At 38.6% G+C, this 24,054-nt stretch overlaps 2 protein-coding genes and 1 non-coding gene across 14 annotated transcripts in view; 2 read left to right on the top strand and 1 right to left on the bottom strand.

The window, feature by feature from the left end:
* Positions 1-160: 160 nt before the first annotated feature.
* On the top strand, positions 161-4,834 carry pla2g10 (phospholipase A2 group X). The gene is made up of 4 exons (XM_026163671.1): positions 161-282; positions 807-975; positions 1,655-1,761; positions 3,022-4,834. Exons 1-4 carry the CDS (start codon positions 246-248, stop codon positions 3,168-3,170), a joined length of 462 nt encoding a protein of 153 aa, XP_026019456.1. The 5' UTR covers positions 161-245; the 3' UTR covers positions 3,171-4,834.
* Positions 4,835-8,119: 3,285 nt separating this feature from the next.
* On the bottom strand, positions 8,120-8,191 carry trnat-cgu (transfer RNA threonine (anticodon CGU)). Its single transcript has one exon. It is a non-coding gene; the product is annotated as a tRNA-Thr (tRNA).
* Positions 8,192-12,427: 4,236 nt separating this feature from the next.
* The window catches only part of axin1 (axin 1), a 29,988-nt gene continuing 18,361 nt past the window's right edge, over positions 12,428-24,054 (top strand). Inside the window, exons 1-4 of one of the 12 annotated variants that reach the window (XM_026164472.1) lie at positions 12,428-12,579; positions 13,415-13,500; positions 16,101-16,286; positions 21,673-22,644. In XM_026164472.1, the coding sequence (XP_026020257.1) occupies positions 21,749-22,644 (896 nt within the window). In that variant the 5' untranslated portion in view covers positions 12,428-12,579; positions 13,415-13,500; positions 16,101-16,286; positions 21,673-21,748. Of the gene's footprint in view, positions 12,580-13,149; positions 13,501-16,100; positions 16,287-16,310; positions 19,654-19,675; positions 20,242-21,672; positions 22,645-24,054 lie in introns of those variants that run through there. The other 11 variants (XM_026164477.1, XM_026164476.1, XM_026164480.1 and 8 more) reach the window with 11 other exon arrangements.

The following is a 24,054-nucleotide window of genomic DNA, read 5'->3' as shown; positions in this document are numbered from 1 at the left end:
GTTTTCTCAATATTGCAGTGTTAATGCTAAAACGAAAGAAAAACACAAACATTGATCCAACTTCAATAAAGCACTAGGGGGAGCATAGATTCACAAACACTGGATTAGCCTCCAGCCAATAGTTACGCTCAGGAGATTATTCAAACAGCATCTATAAAAAGCTCTCCACTCCTTTCAATGTTACACTCAGAGGGTGGAAGTGAAGAGCACTTACAGATGAGATTTTTAACTACCTGTTGCATGCCATGGCAGTATTTTATCGGATACTTCTCCTGCTATCTGGTAAGGTGATTATTTACTTTAAAAGAGAGCTCCACAGGGAAGCATAGTGAAAACTACACGCTTAAGAAGTTATTTCAAGAGGTAGTCAGTGCATGTTTGAGGGGAAAACTACCTGTGTTTACACAAGAACAGTGATTCAGTGAGCACTTGAAATGGAGCAAATTGTGTTGATTTTGCTGTAAAATAGTATGTGCTTGTCTGTGATTTTAAGCCTTAGGTATGGTGTTCAGGGAGAGTAACAGGAAAGTCAGTCCTCTGAGTACTGTTACCTATTGCAACGGACATCTGAACATTTCAATTCCAGCTACAGAAAGTTTCTTATATCCTAAATCCAATTTGCAGATACATTTTACAATATAAAGCCAGCAAATAGCAGCACAAACGTCTTTGCAACTCTTTAATGTATAATTTTATCAAGATTGTGTTGCATACCAAATCACTAAAGCATATATAGTACATGGACCGGTGTAGGGACAGAGAGATAACTTCTTTCCTTCTCTTGTGTTGTTTGTGTCTCTTTGCAGTGACTGTGGCCTCTGCGGCAACACGCAGATCGCAGCGGACAAAGCGAGGGTTACTTGAGTTGGCAGGAGCAATCAAATGCAGCACCGGGAGATCTGCTTTGGCTTATATGGTGTACGGATGCTACTGTGGTCTGGGCGGCCAAGGCTGGCCCAAGGACAGGGCAGACTGGTGAGGCAGCATTTATTATCACATTCCCTTAAGAACCTGACAGAAGAAAATACAAATTGGTGAGGATAGTATATCTGGTCACCTGAAGATAGCGCACTCCAAAATGTAAACAGTCAGCTGACACTATATATAACCAACCTAGGCATTACACTTCGCAAAAAATATCCTTCCAAGTACTTAGGTCAAGTTTAGCCTTTCGTCGCAGGAGGAGGAAATAATGTGTACATATTATTTTCTCCTCCTAAATGCCGTTGGTTCTTCCCAGTCTATCCACATCCTGATGTGTACGCATAGTTTCCGCTTCTGAATGAGTCGAGTGAACCACAAATGCAGTGCGACGGGATGGAAGGAGGGAATGCTGTGTAAATTCAGCAGACTCACACGGTCCAATACTTACTCCAAAAATTCCACACCCAAATCCTAATTACCGTCTCCTTCTTTTCCTTCTTAACCACAAGACATCTCACCCCCTCAAGCCAGTTAACTCCTAACTATCTGTTGTGAAAACTCATGTGGTGATCCTGCCCTGCCTTTTAAATAGTCCTGGTGTGATTTAAACCACAGCCTTGCAACCACCCACCTACTGTTTTCTTTACCCTGCCTTTCCTAGATTGAGATCGGGCCGAGTTCAGTTTTCAAAATAATGGATTTATCATGTTGTTAATCTGTCTGTGTGCAGGTGCTGCCACAGACATGATTGCTGTTATGGAGATGCAGAACGTCTTGGCTGCTATACAAAATTGAGTCAGTATCGGTGGACCTGTGAGGACAAGACAGCTGAGTGTGGTATTGCGATTTCTATCATTCTTTTGTTTTTCTTTTTGCGATCCATGATTTAAAGTTAAAACAGCTGATGCTCTTATTAATTCCATGGCTTTGAATTTTAGGATGTTCTTCACTAAGTCCAATTGTACTGAGATTGAGATCAGTACCAATATAAAATCTTCCTTTGCTACCCCTCAATGTCTCCTAGATGGATTCACAAAAGGCAGACAGATAGCTTTAGTGTAATCTTACTGACAAACAGTGGCAGAAGCACACAATTTTGAAAGGAATGCCCCAGCGGAGACCATTACTGACATTGCAGCGCTGTTATTTATTCATTTTATTTTGAAATTGGTGGTCAGATGGTCATCGCCCTTGATCACTCACTCTTATAATCAGCTTAACTGCCATGTGGGCACCTGCACCTTCATGTTTATGCCACAGAAAGGATGAGGCTGCTCATGCTTTCCCATAGTGAAACACAGAAAGCAAATAAGAAGACAGTTGATTGGAGAAAAGAAGGATTTATCCAGGATATCTTAATGGCATAAAGCACAGTATTTGCTTATCAAAAAGACCAGCTGTCAAACCCCCCCCCCCCCCCCCCCCCCAAAAAAAAACAAGACAAAACAAATATTTTAGAAATCTGTCAAAATCCTGTCTTATCTTAAAATTGTTTTGTTTTTTATTAGGCAAATAGGAAACTGAATTCATGTTTTTATACCTAGCACACTGGGTTTCTCCTAGAGGTCAGAAATGAATCAAGCATATTATTCATTCACTAAATTTTTTTCTGTTTAGAAATAACTGTAATTTGGCATCTGAATCAAAAAATAATAACATGGTTTTTGTATAACAGTAAACTTGGAATTTCGTGGATAACAGCAATAATTATATTTTCACATAAAAAATCTAGTTTTGACTAAAGAACTTGCACTTACTGGCAGATTAACCATGACAGAAATATATAAAAAATGATTTTGGTGATTACCAAGAGTGTTAATTTAGGTCAGCTGTGTCATAAACCTTACTTCGAGTGTTGGTCTGCTAAATTTATTAAGCACTGTACATTATTAGGTTTAAACATGACCCAAATGGTATTTATAACTGGTTACTGAACTTCTCTAATTATAGACAAACTGCTAAAAATGAAACAAAAATATAGCTGGAGTTCTCCAAATGTTTGTGTACGTAGCTATGAAACAGCAAACGTAAAAAGAGATTCACAATGTTAATGAAAAATTGACTGAAAATGAGTGAAAATCCTGTTCTTCATTGCAGATAATTTGAAGGACCAATGCGAAAAGCTGCTGTGCAAGTGTGACAGAGATGCTGCCAAATGTTTGAGAAAAGCACCTTTCATTCGGAAATATGCACTATGGCCAGATTTTCTATGTGGCCATGAGCATCCTACATGCAATATTTACTGACACAATAAATACATCTTTATGTGTCTTATGTGCCTTTTCTTTTAATATACGCAGCGTTACAGTAAGTCAGTCACTCTGCTTTTGCAGAAATTGTTTTAATAAAAAACACAAAACGTATTACAGTAAATGAACACCACCTATTTTCTTTCTCGAGTCAAATAGAGGGAACAATCAAATACTCAGACCTAACAATAGTACTTTTATTGGCTAGCATGTGTTACTGAACTGTGAAGTGGAGTGCCTGCTTCATAACAGTGAAGCTGACTCTATGCTTTGGGTGTGTTTTTGACTGGATTTCATTTACTGGAGTTAAAAAAAAAAAAACTCCCCACACTTGAGCTAATGGTGAGGGTTGTTTTCTTTATATTTAAAATCTGCTCTGACACGACTTCCTCCACTTTTTTCCAAAGCCAGTGAGGGAAAAGTCTCAGCAGCAGCGCCAAATTTTATTTTTGTATTTATTACTGAAAAAAAAATTTGAAACCTCTTGCATGTTTACTTCCTTTTAAGGTTTTAAAATATGGTCACAGTTGCATGTGTTTTCCTATGATGTGTACAGATTACCTCATAATCCCTAAATAGCTACCAAATGATTTTGCATGTGCAACGGCCTGAAGCCTCTATATCCACTTCCTGGATTCGCGGTTAGGAGAATGACTCAGCTGCGGCAATATTTGGTCTGTGATTTGATTGTTCATCTAAGGTATATAGTGACTCAGTCTTTTTATTTCTCTCCTCCAGCTAATTTGAGATTGTTAGAATATTGCGTGCTTTATTTCTTAATTAATGTACCTACCACAAGTACACACATCTGCATACCACACAGGTTACTGATTAAAAGATTTACATATTTAATTTTAAATTTTTCTTTTCATAAGGGTTAAAGGTGATCTCAGGTGATTTTGTCTGGGTTGCCATTAGGAAACTTTGCTTGCAGAATCTTATTGTTTCTTCAATGGTTTCCTTTAGTCGCTGAAATAAAGAAACTTTTTTTTTTTTTTTTTACATCTTCAGCCCTCTTCATAACAGGAGGCTATATGTAAATACACTGACACATTTGATATTCACCTGTAGATGGAGCCACATCCACAGCTATGCAGGCATCTTTACACATCCAAACAAAGCTCTTGTTAGTGCTTCATAATGATCAGTAACATGTCACTGACTCAATAAAGTATATTAACTAAAAAGCATTAATGTTTTATGTTCTCTTGGATCCACAACTGGTGTTCTGGTTTTGGGACCAATTTTAGATAAAAGGGGTAAAACTTTATTTCCTCTCTGATGTCCAGTAAAGAGTATCTCAGCCAGTAATCAAAGTAGCCAAAGCTTTCTTCAACGTTACTTGATCTGATGTTATCTGATATTACACTTCTGTAAGCTTGGTCAGGGAATTCACATAGGAAACACGTTTTCTTTGAATTAGTGCAGTTCAGTTGTGTGGGCTGAAATGGGAGATGACGCCAAAGTGCTCCACCCAAAGTCCCGGACTGGAATTAAGAATCTGGGTCACAGCCCAAAAACACTTGTGTGATTGTGTCCAGGCTTGGCCATGTGTAAACTCTGAGGTTAAAGAAGTCATCTCTATCCACCGCATGGCAGACAAAGTGACTCAAAATTCCACTCTTCTTCTTTATTTTTTCCTTTTCCTTTTCATCTGTAAAAATGAAAAGATAAATACTATGAAAAGCTTCGGTCGCACTGGTCTGGTTGCTACAGACGGTGAATGAATATGAATAAATATGTAAAAATAACACTTTTAGCCATTATAAGTTTCTGAAGAACAAACATTTTATTCCGTTTCTCTTTAAAACACATTTTAGATACACTGTAAGTTTTAGGTAGTCATTACATTTAAACTGCCGAAAATAATGTTTCCTTTAGCGCATACAAATGCAAAACCTGGTCTTAGCTGACCCTATATTAGCATCTTGCAGAGCAATGTGGTCCTCTTGAAGAAATCGTGCATCGACTCATAGCATTTAAATCCCCAAAGGAGAGCTGACAGAATCTGCTCCATGCTAATTGCATTCTTTAATCAACTGTTTGGGTCCCCAACGGAGAGCCAGACGGCACGCAGTGAAGTCTGGCTTAAAGGGCGCAAAACATAAACAACAAACAAATATGTGGATATGCCTTGCTAGACTGGAGGCTATCCACATGCTATGTCAGATGATTTTGTATTCATCTAATTCAGTGATGATACTGAAGGACTTTGATTTCCATAATACAATTACCAACTGAGATCCGAATGTAAGAGCAGGTTGAATGGGTCACTTTCTCTTGCCTTCACTGTATAAAAATCTCTTTTGAAAGCAGAGTATACAGCCCACAAGGAAATCAATGTGAGCGCAGCCTAGACCTGCTGCCAGTCTGCCACGTGCTACTGATTCCTTTGTTCTCCTCCTCCTGTTTTACTCCTGTTATACTCCATTTGTGGTGTTTTTCTTCTTTCTAAGGCTTAAATTGCAGAGGGCAGAAAATGAATTCAAAGGGATTCTATTACAGAGATGATACAGCTCTTCACATGGATTATTCACAAAAATAATAATGTTTATAATTAGGGAAAAGTAGAATCTGTAGAAATCTTAACAGTCCCTTTGTAATAACAACCTGCTACTTAAATACCATGTGTCATTATATAAGCAACAAGTAGCTGAATTTATTCAAGTTTCAGCTTGGGGTGGCACTTTTTATATTTGGAAATACAGCCCTGACTCAGCCCTTTTAAACTAATGAATGACTCTGTGATTCTGTGTGAAGACGCATTTTCAAAGTATTTTCCTCCATGTTTCTCCACACAGCCTCCACCTGTGACGGAAAACTCTAGAGGGAAAAGCGATAAACATCTGTCATTAGGCAGTCCAGAGGCTATTTGAGCTTACTAAGTGTCTTGGTTGTAGTATCTTACTTACTATATTAGGATTTTAAAAGCTGCTGTGAAAGCCAAAGCTATTTTGAAGGCGATAATTGCTTTTCTGATCTCATAGGCACTAAGGTGAGACTGTGTCATTATGCGTACATGCTGGTATATGTCATCTTGGGTGACTAGTATAGATCTTGAGCTGAATCTTGAATTAAAAGCATTAAGCACAAGGTTGAAGGCAACAAATCTTAGGATGGAAAAAACGCCCACAGCATTATATACTTGGATGGATGTAAGTAAAAACTCATCTTAGAAAATTTGTCGTAAACATGTTCCTGAAAACTTCTGCTCATAGAGTCAAAAAGACATTTCCACTTCACAATCATGACAAGAAAACCCTCCAGAACCAGTGAATTTGCCATGTGATATTTTTTAGTGACAAAGGTGCTGATTTAGGACCAAGGAAGTGTAGCACTGAGTCTCAGTGATTGTAGCCAGAGTCTGAAAATCAGCCGTCAGCGGTGTGTTGTCAACATCACTGATTAAAGCTTTTGCAAAGCACTGCAGCATTTTCCAGTTGTTTTCCTTCTATCACCTCTCATTTCACAAAGGGTCACTTCAGCACACAGAACGTGATTGCAATGCAACATGAACCAGATATGAATCATTGATGCTGCAACACGAAGCGTTACCCAGGAAACTGCACTAGTCTACCATCAGTGGTATGTTTGCAGAGCATAAAAAATACAAATATATATTTTTGAGCTAATGAAATGTTTTTGGGGAATAAAATGTACACTCGTGATGTCATAATAGTGTTCAATAAGAAAATGTGGATCTCTGCTAGAGCTGTTTAAACACATGGGTAAATATGCAAATCTACTACAGATTTTTCCATTTCCATGTAATCTTCATCCATGGCTCTTTGCAGTTATGCCTTGCATTGAAATGAGTTCTCATGATACTGATTGCGCCAGTAATTTGATCTTATCCCAAAATTCAAATTAGAAGGTGTGATGTCTCTATACACATAGAGACATCACACCTTGTCCAGTTACTTTTGAGCCTTTATACATTTTTGAATGCTCAAAAGTAACTGGACAAGCTAATATAATTTTAAATATAACGGGCTATATATAAGTACTCAATGACTGTCTGAAATGTAGAATCCATAGACTTGACTAAATGCTGCATTTACTTCCTTGAGATGCTCTGCTAGGCCTTTACTCCAGCCTCCCGCAGTTGCTGCTTGTTTGTTGCTCTCTCTGCCTTTGTCTTTGGTTTTGTCTTCAGTACATGAGAACAATGTGATATTGAGTTCAGACCAAGTGACTGGCTTGACTATTGAAGAATATCCTGTTTCTCTGTCCTTAGAAACTCTTGGGTTGCTTACGCGATATGTAAGTATAGTCTTTTATAATTAAGAATTTGATTGCACGACCTGTTCCCATGAACAGATGCCAAGTACCTTTTATCTGCTTGTAATGGAATTACAAAGTACCAGGTCTCATTTGTCAGTCAAATATCAAAACCTTTTTGAAAAATATGTATTTAAATTCTTAAACATTCAATACAATACTTTCATCAATGCATTATTTGAAATAGATGAAAATATGCACACCTCGATTGTTTCATTTAAAATTTGCCGTGGTGATGTAAACAACATGTCCAAATATTTATGGACCTTTTATCTATATAGGAAAGAGGGTGGATTCTGAATACATTTTGTAACAAATTGAATTTAATTCTGTCTCAGAGCTGATCACAGTGCTATGTGACCAACATGTGTTTCATTGAGAATTATTGAGCAGATATGGGGTACAGAATTTCAAATTTCATAATGTTGAACTGCGATTTTAGTTTATAAATGACAAAAAAACATATTTTTTTAGTTATCAAGCTCAAGCCAAGTATTATTTGTACAGTATTTTCAATGTATGACAAGACATTAATGCAAGTATTCAACATCCTGGATTACAGTGGCTAATTTTCTAGCTATATACTGTTTGAAAAATAATGAAAAAGGTCCCAAATGCAAATACTCTCACAAAAGTTAACGTTTAAAAGTAATTAATACTACAAAAGGCACGGACGGGGTTCGAACCCGCGATCTTCGGTTTACGAGACCGACGCCTTACCACTTGGCCACCGCGCCTGCGCTGTGTTCGTCATCAAGATATCATTTAATAGTTATAAGAATAGCTGTAGTTTCATTGTGAGTTTATATTCCATGACTTATTGTGGAGAGCTGCTACTTCAGGTCTTTTTCCCACGAGACAGGCGCCATTATGCTGCTGAGATAAAACATGCAATCGGTACAAATGTATTGTCGACATTTGGCCACAAGAGGGCACTGTTCTCTACTCCATGAAAACAAGATCGGTTTGTAATCTTTGGCAGGCAGAGGTCTCTGCTCTCCTATGACTAGTGTTAGCAACAGAGAGCTACACAGAAGGTAGGTTTGCTGTTGTTGTTACTCTTTGTTACTCTTTGTTTCTGTTGAAAGCTACTAGAAATGGTGATGTTGCTACACTCTGCAAAACTAAAACAGTACACAATGTAGAATTGAACTAATTTAAGCAATGGGGTCAAGCAAAAGTAAAGATGATGTTACCTGAAGGTTTACCCTTCTTATATATAAATAATTATCTTATTGATAAAGTTATTTTTCTTAAAACAAACAAACAAACAAACAAACAAACAAACAAACAAACAAACAAACAAACAAACAAACAAACAAACAAACAAAAAACTGTTATCAAACAATGTATAAAGTGTAAGTGATTGAAATAATGTCTGCAAGCTCAGGAACTCAAAAACATTGTATTTCCCAGCTTGGCCTAACAGTGGTGCTACAGAAAATGTATGATCAGAACAAATCTAAATCGAATCCAATTTTGTGCACTCCTATTGTTTTAGTCAGTATGGAATTGACAGAGATGGACATGAATGAGAAGTAGCTACAAAAACCAGTGAGCTGCTTGCAATTCGTTGCTAAGGAATACAAGGAATACAATATGCATGAAATCAGACTGCAGCTTTCCACAGTATTTCTTTGCAAAACATCAAAGATGAATGCTTGGCCGAGCTGCTTTTTATATTTTATTTTATCAGATATGCTAGAGGCTGTTTGAAAAATGAATAAGACTCATTTCCAGTGGGAGTGTGTTAGCAGTGGAAACTGCAGATGTAGAGTACTCACCTTGACCTGCTTATAGCACATACAGCACTACAGACTGAAAATTGGCTTTCTGTGGAATAAAAACACACAGGTAAATTGAATTCAGAGTGCCTTGAAACGTGCCAGTTTCTTTCTGTGCTTTAGTAGACCAAAGCAGCAAACTTTCATCTAAAATAAATAGCAAAGTACTTAAAAACAAGAGTGTTACATTTATTAATATACTAATATATTTTTTCAGACTGTGAGATTTTTTTAAGTTTCTCAAGTATTTAACAAAGGTGACTGTTGAACTACAGTTCCCATCTAGGGAATTATGTGATTTGATTTGGATTGCATGCTCTTAAGATGAACTTTTATTGAGCAGACTGTAACTGTCTTACGGGCAGGTTTCTACAATAAAACCAGATAAGTATCCAGCATTGAATCAAAAGGATTTCAAACTGCTCAAAGGGCCTGTGGTTTATTTTATAGCTCATAGATGATTTTTTCCCTGGTCTTCTTTTTCAAATCATAAACCCCTGCAACATTACAACCTGAGAAATAGAATATTTTCCAGTGTAAGATTACAGTGTGCATTCTTCTTTATGAAGGAAACACCAAGTATCTTACTCCCTGAGAGAATAAGTAGTATCACTGTAGCAGTCTGTTTAATTATTTATTGGTCTGTTGCTGTGAGAAATCCTATTTTGCTATGCTGCCTGTGAATGAATACTCTTTTGCCCTGAAACTATGAGAATATTTATTTATTTATTTATTTTTTGTGGTAAACAGACAAGATTTTTTTTTCCTCTAGACTGAAGCACATTTGCTTTGTCTGAGTTCTGGTAACTGACAGTAAGTGGACAATAAATAAATATAAAAATAAATAGTCTGCACTAACCTTCTGGTTGTTTTTCTATTTTACATCTTTAAGCATTTTTATGGCAGTCACGCTAGACTGGTTTTGATAAAAAGTTGTTCATTTCATAAAAAAATAATTCCCTGTATATTCTTTCATATTGCAGAGATCACAAGTGCTAACCATGTATGCACTATGTTTAAAGTTTGCACTTGTACTTTAGCAGAAAGTATGGAATAAAAGAAAGCCAACAAATTGACAAATTCGACCGAACCAGAAAGTTATCATTCTTGTTTTGATTTGATCGATATAGTTATTAACCTTTTTTTTTTGTTGTGGCAGAAAAGCTAATCAATTGCCTTTGGTGCCTTTAAAATTAGTTTTATAGAATTAGTTTGAAGTCAATGTAAAAGTGCCTCTAGATGGTGATGGCTATTATTGCAAAAAGACTCCTGATCCTGTAGAATTTTATCAGAAAATATTTTTTTCTGTTTGGCCCGTTAAACACTTCCCTGCTGTGTTTATGCACTCAGTAACTTATTTTGTGTCACACTAAATAAAAACCTAAATCTATTTTGGAAATTTTGGTCATGCCGTGGCATTTTCTCCCCACTCTCTGGCTAAGGACTTGTTACTAACAAGCTATGGCCAATGAGCCAATGAGCAAGTGATGTTTCAGACACGCCTGTTCTTATCACATCTGTTTTCCTGGAAAGGCTGATCTCAAGGCTTCAAAATGGGACTTCACAAACCAATGGGTGACATCTCTGTAGCTATTTCTATCTTTTATAGTTCCTTAAAAAGGGCTACGTCAACACGAGTTATTTTAAAGAAAGGATTTTCTGTTTTCATTTCATCCATGAAAAATGCAAAGGAAGTGCTGTCAAGAACATCGTAGCACATCAGGTGGTCAACTGTAGAAAAGTGCTGTCGAGAATACTGTGCACAGTCTGAAGTTAAAAATTAGATAAAAGCATGCACAGTCAAAGCTGATGTTGACTCTTATTTTCCTTGTCCATGCATAAAACGCTTAGAGATGTTTTCCTTAATAACCATGTACATGCAGAGCATGCACATTAGCACCACCATCACGATAACAGACCTTCATTAATCCCTGAGGGCTTCTACTAAATGCTGTCAATACATTGCTCCTTTGACTTATCAGTAATTGCAACCATCTTTGGCTGCGTGTTGATACTTTGTAGCTGCTTCCCATCACTGGGGGTCACTGTCACAAGCAAGTGGCCATGGAGAAGAGCAAAGTTATACAAAAAGCTGATGTGAAATGAAGTGTTAAAAAGAAGGAAAAGCATCCACTGTAGCAACCAACTGTGCTTTTTGCTTTTTTGTGTTTCCACTGTTTGTGGTGAACTCTTCTATTCCTCCCATTTCTGTTATGGCCCAATTTTCAGTCAGTCAGCGCACGTTCATTGACTGAGCTTCATACTGTTAGTTCCTTGGAGAGCTGGATGCAAGCGTGTTTGCGTAAGTTGCGTAAGTCCCTCTGCATAGGCAAATACTTATGGAAATGAAGATACATGCAGAACCATAAAATAAACTTTAGAAGTGCAGAAGTATGTTAGATTACCTCAATAAAGATAATTGTTTCCTCCGTTTTTTGTAGAAAATCACATAAAAAGAGCACTAACCTCTGTTAAAGCAATACACAGTAAAGTTACTTGGACAGCTAAGCGGTTGGAATTTTGTTGAGAAAAAGAACAAAGTAACAAAGTGATAGTAATTTTGACAGATTTGCACAAATATGTTTTTTGTTTTTTTTAAATAGAGCAACCTAAATGTAAGTTTTAAGCGTAGATAGTGTAAATTAAATGTGATGAAGTGGCAGCCAACGCTGCAGGTCTCTGCTGGTGTAGTTTGAAGGGAAAATTGGTCATTGTGCGAAGGGTATGCCGGATTTGACCCTGGTCGCAAACAGACATGCAAGTGTGAAATCCACTTGAAAGGTAAGCAACTGATTAAGCTGCATGACAAAGGGAATATCATCTCTCTTTCTCTCTCCAAATATTCTGTTCACCCACATCTCTTCTCTTTTCTTTGCATTCATTTGCTTATTAACGGGGCTGTTTCCACCGCCTTACACAGCACATACGTGTAAGTTTAAATAACAAATCCTCTCATGGCTGAAAAGCCTGCAAGACGTCTAAGAAACAATTCAATTTGACTGAATACTTATATTTCTCCCTCTCTCTCACTCTTTTCCTTACTCCCTCTCTCTCTCTCTTTTTAAAATTTGTACAAGCAATTAGGTGCACGTCCTCATGCCTGTTGGGTCTGTTACCATAGCTACAATACCATTGTGCATGCAATCATCTGGTCCTTGTTTCCTCCAATAGGGTCGCACGGCTAAAGCTGTAATATAAAGTAAAGATGCTCATCTTTCAGCAACACACTAGTAAGAATCATTATGAGCAGAAAGTATTGTAGAGTGGCAGACAGGGGACTGCGCCCAGTCATGGCGGACAACAGAAATAAGATCCGACGAGCCAAACAGCAGGAGAGAAAGGTGAGAGCATCTACCATTTTGAAATTCAACTCCTTTCATTGTTCATTCAAAGAGTTTGGTGCAACAACAGTGACAGTAAACAATATACGGCTTTGCATTCAAGCTTTGAAAGCCAAAAAGGAGCAAAAAAGAAATGTCACTTTAAATGAAATGCATTAGCTGGACGAAAGCTGGCAGATACAGTCTTTAGACTTATAATTGTGTCCGAAGGTTCTTAAGTCAAACTGAGCTTCAGTTGGTGAGATCAAAGAATTTCAGCTGAGCTTTGCTTTAAAGGAACGATGTTCTTTGTACATTTCATATGACGGAATAGCTGAAAATAAGGGGGAAGAGACCCAAAACATTAAAACAGATTTGAGGCTTAAACGATCTGAATCCTGAATAAAAATACATGAATTTAATTGTAGTTACACAGATGTGGCCTAAATCAAAGAGAACCCCAAAACACATCAATCAGAACATCCAAAGAAAAGATGCATTCAGGACCAATCATGGAGGAGCTTTGAGGCCAGGCTTGTTGAAATCAAAGGCCTGAGAGCAGAAATATGTTACGCGAGCTATCCATATAAGTCAGAGAAAAATAAATGCGGTCAGTTCAACTGCAGCTTGGAAAAGGACAACAGCCAATGCAGCATGTTCAAGCTGCTCCCCTACTGGGCGGCCCATGAGCCTGTCGATATGGTGGTTTGATGTTGGATGGAAAATAAGAACCCCCCCACAACAAACAGAGGGCTGGAACAGAGAGACTGGAACAGAGAAAGAGAGGGTAGAAAGGGAAGAACCATCGACAGATGGACTCTGTTGTGATTAAAGATGGCGGCTGTCTTTACTGCAGACTATGAAGGACTATACTCGATGCCTAGAAAAGCGGTGGGAGTAGTCTGCGATTCAGCACAACAAAACCAAGAAGCACACAGTAAGGTAAACCAGCAGGTCTAATGTTTGCTTTGGAATCTGTGAGGATGAAAATTGGTGTTACGTTCCTTTGTCTTGTGTATCGTTCCCTTACGTCTGTTACCGTCTTTCATGTCTGTGCCGTACTGTTTTGTTGTGTCAGCCCTCTCATCAAAAGCAAAGCACATCATCTGATTTGACCAGTGAGTGTGTATCGGATGACCAGACAAGTGAAGACCACGATAGATTGAACACTTAAATTAATTTGGATTTCTTCCAGCCGGCTGATGTCTGGCAATGTATTTTCGCCATTTGGTACATGGTTCTGCATGTATGTCTTTGGTATTATATCACCATGGGAAATGTAGGCCTTTTAATAAGCTTTATTTTCCCTTTTTCTGGGAATATGGTGCTCTGCAAGCTATAATATCCTGCAAAATAAACTCAAGTCTGCAAATTGCTCAATCCTCTGTGGCTAATCCATTCCAAGACTTGTTAGTCATGATCTATTCAGCCTGGACAAAGGATATCAGCAGGACATCAGAATACATTTTCTGACAGTCTTTTGATATTACTCTTTGGATCATTTCCAGAACTTAAAACAAATACAGAAAAGCTTTAATATTCGTTCGTCATATCAACGGTTTTGAATGTTTTTAGTCCATAAGCCCCGCGATTGCTTTACATTATAGTTTTGAGAGCTTTGAAAGATGCATTGTCCTCTTCGTTGTTTCTTTTATACTTCTTAACTTTTGGCAAACTCTTTGAAGACAGCCAGCTTGAAAAATCTTTATTGTGTGCACTGAAAATGGGAGCTTCCATTTAAATATCTTAATGTGGCTTTGTTCATCAGAGAGTCTTCAGCAGAGATAAGCCTGTTTCAGCCAAAGCCTACAAAAGAGCCTAAATCCACACTGACAGGTGGAACAAAAGAATGCATAAAGAGCTGAACTGGGAGACATGAAGTTGTCCTCTGGTAATGCTTAACTGCAGCAGTAATTTGAGAATATTTTAAAATATGAGAACAGTTTTTAAAAGGTAGCTTTGTAGGGTTGTGAAAAAAAAATCCCCCCTGCAAAGTACAGAATAGTGAATGTGCATTTTTAGAATTTAGTATGAAGGATGGGTGCATGCATAAAGGAATTAAGAATAAAATGTAAAATCTTCTCCTTAAAGGTTTTATACAAGTGTGTTTCCATAACAATTCTGACACAAAGTGCTTATTTTACAATAGGTTTGCTGATTTTAGTGAAAACTTGTTCACACTTCAGAGTTAGGCACAGAGAAGCCTCTTCTATTGTTCCTCTGTGCACTAAGCAGCTTGGCCGAGCCAGTTGCTTGAGGGTTATTTATTTGTAGTTAAAAAGAAAGGGAAGAACATTTTTTTTGTACAAATTTCACACCCAGCTGTTTCAAACTATCAAAGAGGTCCAGTTTGAAAAGCCTTCTGGTTACAGGACTTCTTGAGCTTATGTTTTTAAACCTTTTCACTGTTGCAGTTATTTACAGTTTGTGGTGTTATGTTTTGGACAGCATGCCAAAAGAGGTCAAAGTGTGAATTTGTCTTTTATGATAAAGCACACTTATTTTTAGGGACAGTTCTATGCAGAAAGGCACATTTTATTTCTTGTTAATTGCTGAAGTTAAAAGCAGATAACTGACTTCTGGGAACCATCAAATCTGTTAATTTTGGGGACTTTAACCTCCTCTTATTTACTTTAACTGTAATATGAGAAATCCCTCTCTGATTACTCACAGACACCTCCTGTACAATCAGGAGTTGTGCAACCAAAACTGGCACACAGATACCTCTTGGGCATCTGAAGGTTCTTATCTATATCAGATGTAATGTTGTCATCATATCATCTTAGCCTGTTACAAAGTTGCAAGACAATGTGACAACATCATTACATGTGGTATAGATAAGAACCTTTAGATGCTCAAGAGGTATCTGTGTGCCAATTGTGGTTGCACAACTCCTGATTGTACAAGAGGAGTTTGTACAAACGGGGAGATTTATTTACGGTAAGATTGTTATTCATCTTTGAACTAAAGGTGGCAGCAGGGCTAAGGTTAGAGAGGATGCTATATTGTGCATGGTTTGCCTGCTTCTTGATTCTTTGACCTACTCCTGTACTTTCCTCAGTGTCAACTTGTGTCAGTGGTTTTTGTAGTGCAACAGATCCTACTTGGGTGGTGACTAAGAAAACATCTCAAATTATCTCAGGAGGGACTGAATGACTCTTCTCTCCAATCATTAAACTGTAAAAAGTTGAGCTTTTTAATTCAATTCAGTTTTGTTTATAGGGCACCAAATCACAACGCCTCAAGGCACTTTATAATCTAAAGTAAAGACCCTACAATTTTATAGTTTTTTACAATTTTAAACTATCGGTGTAATGGACTGGGTCATTGTGTTGGGCATGAGGCCACCCTACCCTAGTGTTAGGAGCTTTAGCTTTGTTTTTTCAAGAATATTTCGAATGTAGATCAGTAATGGTTTTGGTTTCAGATATATTGCAGCAGAAACATCTTCAAATGAAAATGTAACTGTTCCATAATGTTGAACTCCTGCATTTTTTCAGTTATGTAGGAACTAGTCTTAACCAATATTTCTTTCTTTTCAGAAGCAAATGGATGGCAATGGCAAACCATTATGGCGACATTCTGCTTCAGCCAGGACTTTCCATTTCACGGGGGTGAGAAGGGCTTTACCTTTGCAGAAGAAATGTGTGCTGAGTAACAATACAATGGAATCTTCAATAAAAGGATGCACTACTGGAGGATGCGTGAGGAAGTCAATCAAACTCAAGGTAATGCAGGTGGATTTGCTTGCAGATCTGCCTTTTCTCCATCTGTGTGTTCACCAAATATAAACATGTAGACCCAGAAGCTGTTGACCCTTGGAGGAGAAAATTTCCAGTTAACACTACAAAGGAGTATACTACAAAAGAAGTTTGACATAGCAACACTTCCTTTGCGCTAGCTGGCTTGACTAAACCTGAAACTCTCAGTCAGTGATAAGGGGTATCTTTCAACTTTCTCCGTTAAACTTGGTTTTCTGGTTCAGGCTTTGTGTGTCCTGACATAAAAGGAGGCGTTTCACTCGCCATATGACTTTTCTTTTTCACAAAATGATTCCAATCGTAGACATTATCAGGTCATGATGATTCAAAAACAATCCGACAAAAAGTACAACACTACTGGAAATAAGCAAAGAGAGTAATGCTGCAACAAGAGCGTTAAAATAAAGATTTTGACTGGAGTTCATGTATTTATTTTAAAGCTGATTGCACTCTTGGTGCTGCTGGTTGTTTTTAATTGGATTTTTAATTGGAGCTTGGAAACTTTAGATTAGATACAAGTAACATCACATGTTACTATTCCAAGTAGCCCACTAAAGGGGATATTAAAATAGCTTTAGTAATGTACGCCTTAGCAAGTTGCTCATGTAAAACTCTGACTTTAAACTCATCATCGCTAACCCATTGATCTTGCTTCATAGTATACTCTCAAGTCTCCAAAAACAGGTACAAAACGCAAGAACCCATAACAAGGCAATGTGATAACAATAAAAAAAAAACTAATAAAATATACAATAAATAAATAAAATGGTATGCAAACCCTAGGATAAAATGATTAATTTGTCAGTTAAAATAAGCACATAAATATGTTCTTATGTGGGACGATTCCAGAGTCTGGTGGCAGAGAATGGTTGCCTTTAGATTATAGACAAGACGAAGAGAAATTGTTGGGATGACCTTAAGGAGCAAAATATGGAATTAAAAAACCTGTAATAGTTTTGTGCAGCTGATTCATGAAGGGCTTTAACAATTAAAATGTTTAAAATCAGTTCCTTATTTCACAGCTGGCCAGTGAGTAAAAACAACAGTGATGCGTTGTCTTATAATACTATAAGACTATAATACTATAGCCTGGCCAATGCAAGATTTTTAAGGCCAATACTGATATATGGTCATTTACAAATATAATCAGCCATTTTTTTCCCTTTCAAACATAAACAGATTTGCCTATCATTTGATAGGAGTAGTTATTCACGAGTCCTTATTAAGATAACATCACAATGCTTGATTATTGTCACAGCAAGCCATGGATTACTTGTGTACACTCTGTTTACGCTCTGCCCGACTCTGCTCGGACAAACTGGTTGTTATGATTGGGATATTCCAAACAAGTGTTGCCAACTGGGAAGTTACACAGTGCCCCCTGGCTGACAGACTATGCAACATCTCCCATCTTATATTCATCGGCCATTACAAATTCTGATATCGATATGTCACGAATATGTGCAGGGATTTACAGTTAACCAGCTGAGGAGTGACAAAGGTTTGGATAACTATTTGTATTAGCACTTGTAGTTCGTAAGAAGCTGTTCTTCACAACATTACCTGTTTGATTGTTAAAAGCTAAGAATGAATCCATAAAAACATCAAGATTTAAACTACAGATCTACATATGTGACTAGAGGACCAAATTATTTTTGTTTCACTCAAAGAAAGTACCAGTTAAAAAATTGACAGTGCTGGAATTATTCTGATTTGCTTTTGGAAGAAACAACAATAACACAGAGTAACTGATGCTATAAAGAGAGAACTGTCAGGGTACTTAAAATGCTTAAACTGCTTCTGCACAAAATCAATTTTGCCTCGAGGAGGCTGCAGTGCATTGGGCCTTTTTCATGTTTTATGTTGCCCGCATAAATATTGTAAGAACTACAGTTCACACTTGAAAGGTTTCCAGGTTTGAGCCGGTGTTTGGAGTGATACGTTGAGACAAAGTGTGAAATGTTTGTGTTCTTGTTGTATACACCTGTATCCTGTTATCCTACTCTAGTTTTTTTTTTAATGATTTCATGTAATTACTTACTAATCAAAAACAATATGTTATTATAGTGTCCCACTAGCTTTACATCTTAGGCTCAGTAAAACAGTGTGACAGCTGAGGAATTCAAATGACACAATCAGTCAGCAGCTGCACATTGGCTATTGCAAACTGCTTATTATATTTGTTAATTCATGCATTTCAGTTTTCTTCATAAAGACACTCGAACAAGATCTCTTTATCCCAGTTGCTTTAAAAATACTTGCAAAAATTGCATTTACACAGAAAATGTACCATATTTTTTTGTGTCATGAATAATGAGGCCAGCCAGATTCATTGTTTTCACACTATTAGTATGTTAAAGTTTAGCTGATGGCCTCATCATTATGTGTTATGTACCGGTACGTTTGATGTCTGCTTTATCAGATGTTCTAGCGAAACTTCCTGGTGGTAAAAGTTTATGATAAAGGCCGCCTGAATGCAGCACATAACAGGAAGAGTAAACCTTTGCTGATTTTAACTGATCAAAGCGGCTCTTGTAGAATAATCAGTAAAGTCATCTGATGCAGTCTGTGGTTGGAATGAAACCTGTAGACTCTCTGACTCCGAAACAAGTGGTTGCCCAACCTGCTCTGAAGTGTAGTCTACTCTTGCTGATAAGTGCTACTCATTCCCTGAAGAAGTTCTTTAGTGTCTTTTGTGGATACATTCTGAGTCTGTGTCATGGTTTCTGCCTGGCAAGACACACTCTGACAAAATAAGGCTCCTCAAACCCATTAAGGTAAACATTTGAGCATTTTTGAATCTTTATATATACCAGGGATTAAAAATCAGGGCAACGCTGACATCACAGGTTATCATACTGGCTGTAGATCTGATGTGAACAACAAAAAAACGGCTTTTCAGCTTAATGTGCACAGTGATGCTGATGTGTGTAGCAGTTAATCAGTCGTATTGCACTGCGGTTTTATTTTAGGTGGACTTTTTAAATGTGTTGTTATGTCGTATTTCTGTGCATTATGCATGAATTTTCATGTATTTCACCACTTGAAAGAGAGAGAGAGGGGAGGAGGAGGCGGGTGGAGAGGAAAAATCGGTGTACCACATGTACCGAAGCTTAACACCGGCAGTTTGTGAAGTGAACAGGCGAGGCGCTGTGCATCATCTCCTGTAGCCTCAGCTCCATACAGACAGTGAGAGACAGCCATGGAGAGGCGGAGAGCGGGCTGCTTTCTTTGTTATTTTTAAACTCTTGCAATTCGCAACAATGACACTGTCGGCTGGGACTCGTGTCGGTCCGATAGCCCGATGCACTCGCAAGCAGAAAGATTTTCACCGGTTAAGTATATGTCACTTTTTTTAATGGCTCCCCCCTTGCTCAGAGATTGGGATTGCGGTAATCGGGGGGGAAATATACCATCGCTTTGCTTTGCTGATTGTAAATGTGTTCGGAAATGGTTGCTGGGATTCCCTCTGTGTCCTCTGACGGTAGGGGAAATGTTTACGGGTGCTTATGCTGTGTGTTTAGTTTAGCAGCTGTTAGCGGGTACACCACAGATATTATTAGTGTGACAAAGTTGTGCACTTGTCGGTCGGCTGCTGATAGGCCTGGCTCGCTCTCTCCCTCTATGTGTGTGTGTGTGTGTGTGTGTGTGGAGTTTGTTTCTGGCTCCCCTCCCCCACTCGCTGTCGTTCTGCTCATTCTGGAGAGGCCAAGACATGGATGTGATGAGAGGCTCACTTCAAAGGAACAACCCAACTGACACGGTTTCAGAAAAAAGGGTCATTTTTCCCCCTGTTTTAACTCGACTCTGACCGGCGGAAATTGTATGGAATCCCTTCTAAATATACCTCCGCCGGAGCCGCACACCTGAGAGCACAGAAGGTTCATTTATATATTAATACGCGGATGCATCGTCTTTACAGGTAGCAGCAGTTTGCCCGGGTGATTTATTCCTACCAGCATCGTTAATAGGCCTGAAACGCTCGTTTTCTTGGAGGGGAGGGCTAATTTTCATTCCAGCACATCTGGCCTGATGCACAGTGCACGTGCTGCTCACACTCCAGGGCTCTGCAGCGAGCAGAGCCGCTGCTGCCAGTTTTGTCTTCATACAGCCTTTGTTCAATCAGAAAGAAAAGATTTGTATCAGTACTGAACCAGACAAGAGAGTGGGTGTGCCCTAAAGGGAAGGGTGATCTTGCTACAGTAAACCCACCTGTCATTTGTTCTGAAATCATAATTTGGCAACATTTATATTTAATCCTATTAGTCAACAAGTAGGCTGCACTGGGATTTCGATTGGGAAGTGATTTAGGCTGAAGTCAGGGCTATTTGCGTTCAGCTTCTCTACCCGTGATTTGGATCTGCTTGCAGCTGTCAAGAAGTAGTGGATATGTAGTGGAGCTGCTGTGGATATGTGAATTTAAAGGGTCAGCTGTGGCTGCATTAGACCTTAAATTGAATCCTGACACAGTATCTGGGAAGCTTAGCCATAAGCTAAGCAGTCCGGACTGCGTAGAGGTGGAGATCCGGGCTCTACGGTGTCGTTCCTCAGCAAAAAAGCAGCACACTTGGTTATTACACAAAGACTAAGATGTGTCCTTGATCCCTAAAATCATTTGATACACCATCCCAGGTCCTTCCCTAACACCAGGGGGTATCATATAAAACGAGAATATGGCATAAGGATGTAGAATGTGTCATTTGCAGTACTGCTATGTCAGCTAGTGGGAAATAGACTTGGGCTGCTTCATTATCAATTTAATTTTGTAAACCCCAAGTGAATTTTCACCCTTCCAATACTAATTTGAATGAAACTGGAATAGATGTGTGAGCTAATGATATGCATTTGCTACACTGTATTCATACTGCTGTCTAGTAAAAATACGCCTCTAGACTTTCGGCGCATATTAAAGGCCTAATAGCTGTAGATTTCGATTTCTGCTCAGGTTTGCAGATTGAATGTCGAATATCTGATCCTAGCGCATGAATGCTTTTCTTTCACTTTATGCTTTTTTGATTATAAAGTACCGCTGTACTGATTTTTACTGTGGGTGTGTTATTGGACATGACTCAAATGTGAGATCAATGTGCTTTAGGGCTTTAGAGTAGTTTTCAAAAGCTGACACAGAAATAAGTGATATTTATTTACCTGCTTTAAAAAAATCCGGCAAAAGAAAAAGCCCAAAAACCACATTGGTATTCTATTGATTGTGAATTTCTCAGTGTGGAATAAATTGTATTGTAAAAACCTCAGAGCAATGTTACACTGTTAGTGCCCTGTCACTGAGTAGCAAAAGACTGCCTTTCTATGACGTGTTGAAGCTGCATCTCATTATAAATTTTCCTCCTTGCAGGAGTTCTTTTGCAGTGGCATAAGTAGAACTCTGGATCGAATAGTTGTGCAGTGTGGGCTCTACGGGGACGTGGTATATGGATGCTGGGACTATGAGCATAAGCGACAAACGGGGCTACTTAGCAGACCTAGGAGGCAGCTTCACTGAGGATGCTCCCAGACCTCCTGTCCCCGGTGAAGAAGGAGAGCTCATATGCAGTGATGGTCGCCAGCACAGCAACCTCAGCTTCTCCTCGAAGAATGAGAGCCTCAAATGTGAGCCGTCTGTGGCTACACCCAGGCGATCTGACTTGGACCTGGGTTACGAGCCGGAGGGCAGCGCTTCGCCAACACCACCCTACTTAAAGTGGGCGGAATCTCTTCATTCTCTCCTGGATGACCAGGATGGCATCCTGCTGTTTAGGACGTTCCTCAAGCAAGAGGAATGTGCAGATATGTTGGACTTCTGGTTTGCCTGCAGTGGTTTTCGGAAACTTGAAGCCAGTGAGGTTACTGAGGAGAAGAAGGTGAAACTGGCAAAGCTGATATATAAAAAATACATCCTGGACAACAATGGGATTGTCTCTAGACAGATCAAACCAGCTACAAAGTCCTTCATCAGAGACTGTGTGATGAAGCTTCACATTGATCCTGCCATGTTTGATCAGGCTCAGACTGAAATACAGACTATGATGGAGGAAAATACCTATCCATTATTCCTTAAATCTGACCTATATTTGGAATACACACGGACAGGGGGTGAAAGCCCAAAGTTGTACAGTGACCAGAGCTCGGTTTCTGGCAATGGAAAGGGGCTATCGAGCTATTTACCACCTTTAAAGGAGTATGAGGAATGGAGATGCGACCAAGGACCAGAGGAGCTGCCTGAGTGCGACCCCACGCCAAGCAGCCGTCTGACTCAGAAGCTGCTGATGGAGACGGCACAGCAACGAGTTGCCAACAGCACAAGATTCCAGGACAGTCACGAGTACAGGTAAATCCTCTGAGCAATCGAAAAAGCTTCACTTCAGTTTTAGCTGCACAGCATTCCTCTGAAAACTGCTGAATTAGAAAAATAAAAAAGCCCTGAAACTGCACACCAGCACTTGGGCTGATGTGACTGTGAGTGTAGCTCAGGAGATGGCAAAGACTGTGTGTGAAGAGAGTTTTAAGTATTTGCACTTATGGTGGTGAACAAATCTCAGAAGATAATAAGGCTGCATTACCGACTGTTTGGAGGTTGCAGCAGAAATCTCTGTGGTGCTTGTGAGGGCGCTCTAATAATCATGTGTTTTGCTTAGGCACTGGAACAGACTTTGTATTGAAAGAGTCAAACAATGATTTTGTTTAAGGAGGAGTTCTCCTGAAATCATTGACCCTGGAGTTTGTAATCTTTGCCTTCCCTTTCCTCTGTATATGAGGGCTCCATAATAAAATATTGCAAAAATCCTGTTTGACTGTTTAGTCTAGAGCACCCAAACATTTTTTTACTGTTAGCCAGGGCTGTTAATAGATTCTTAAAGTAGGGATCCTTTTTGAATTTTAATTCACAAAAATATTAAAATCTTCACAACAATATGACATGTTGGAATGCACAATCCTATATGATCTTTTTTCAGTTTACACATCTGCTACAAGCTTTCAGTACATTACATGGTCAATAGTGCAGCTTAAAGTCAAAGAAAATATGCTAATAAAAAGTGGAATGTGTTATGTAGAATTGGGACAAAGTTCATTTTTTGTATTCTGAAGCACATCAGCTGCATACCAATGTCCAGGTCTACAAAGTCTTGGCTTTTTAGCGCCAGTCAAGTGTTGAGTCGAGGTGTACTGTTTTGTGTTTGCCTGTCATGCTCCTGCACATGCTCTTGTTGTTCACAGTATTTATTCCAGTGCTGATATTTCTGATTGCATTGTTAACAGCTGAACAGAACTGGTGGTTTATTAAATTACCTATAGCTATGTGCTGTTATATTTGGTAATGTCTGCATGAGTGAACTGGAAATGCCCCGGAAGACCAAGTCTGATTAATCAAACAAGACAAATCTTCACTGATGCAACACTTGGATTTCTTTCTTGTTCTTTTTTTTTGTATAGGCTGGCCTTAGGTTGTTGGTAATCTTTTCCTTGATTTTTAAATATGCATAATAGTGCAAATAATTAATAGCTTGGAGCTGTATGAAGGGAAAGAAAACTTTGGTTTAAGGTTGGTTATATTACAGAATGTACTGGATATATGTGGGTAGATCTCAGTGATATTTTATGCATGGAACCTTTCCAACATACAGCAGTCGAGAGACTGGCAGAAAGAAGTGATATTTTATTGGCTTTGGTAGGTTCTGAGTATTTAGACCAGGATCTAGATGATTCAAAGGCAAAGGAAATTATAATCCTGTTAAATTAA

Source organism: Astatotilapia calliptera, chromosome 4 (genome assembly GCF_900246225.1).
Source record: "Astatotilapia calliptera chromosome 4, fAstCal1.2, whole genome shotgun sequence".
NCBI classification, from domain to species: domain Eukaryota; kingdom Metazoa; phylum Chordata; class Actinopteri; order Cichliformes; family Cichlidae; genus Astatotilapia; species Astatotilapia calliptera.
This window is presented reverse-complemented; position numbering and strand designations above follow the sequence as displayed.

What these genes read in the sequence shown, in the direction of transcription:
- pla2g10 (XM_026163671.1), top strand. Translation starts at nt 246, where the DNA reads ATGGCAGTATTTTATCGGATACTTCTCCTGCTATCTG. An exon ending in CCCAAGGACAGGGCAGACTG is followed by an intron (nt 976 to 1,654) that starts GTGAGGCAGCAT and finishes GTCTGTGTGCAG; the next exon opens with GTGCTGCCACAGACATGATT. An exon ending in GGACAAGACAGCTGAGTGTG is followed by an intron (nt 1,762 to 3,021) that starts GTATTGCGATTT and finishes TCTTCATTGCAG; the next exon opens with ATAATTTGAAGGACCAATGC.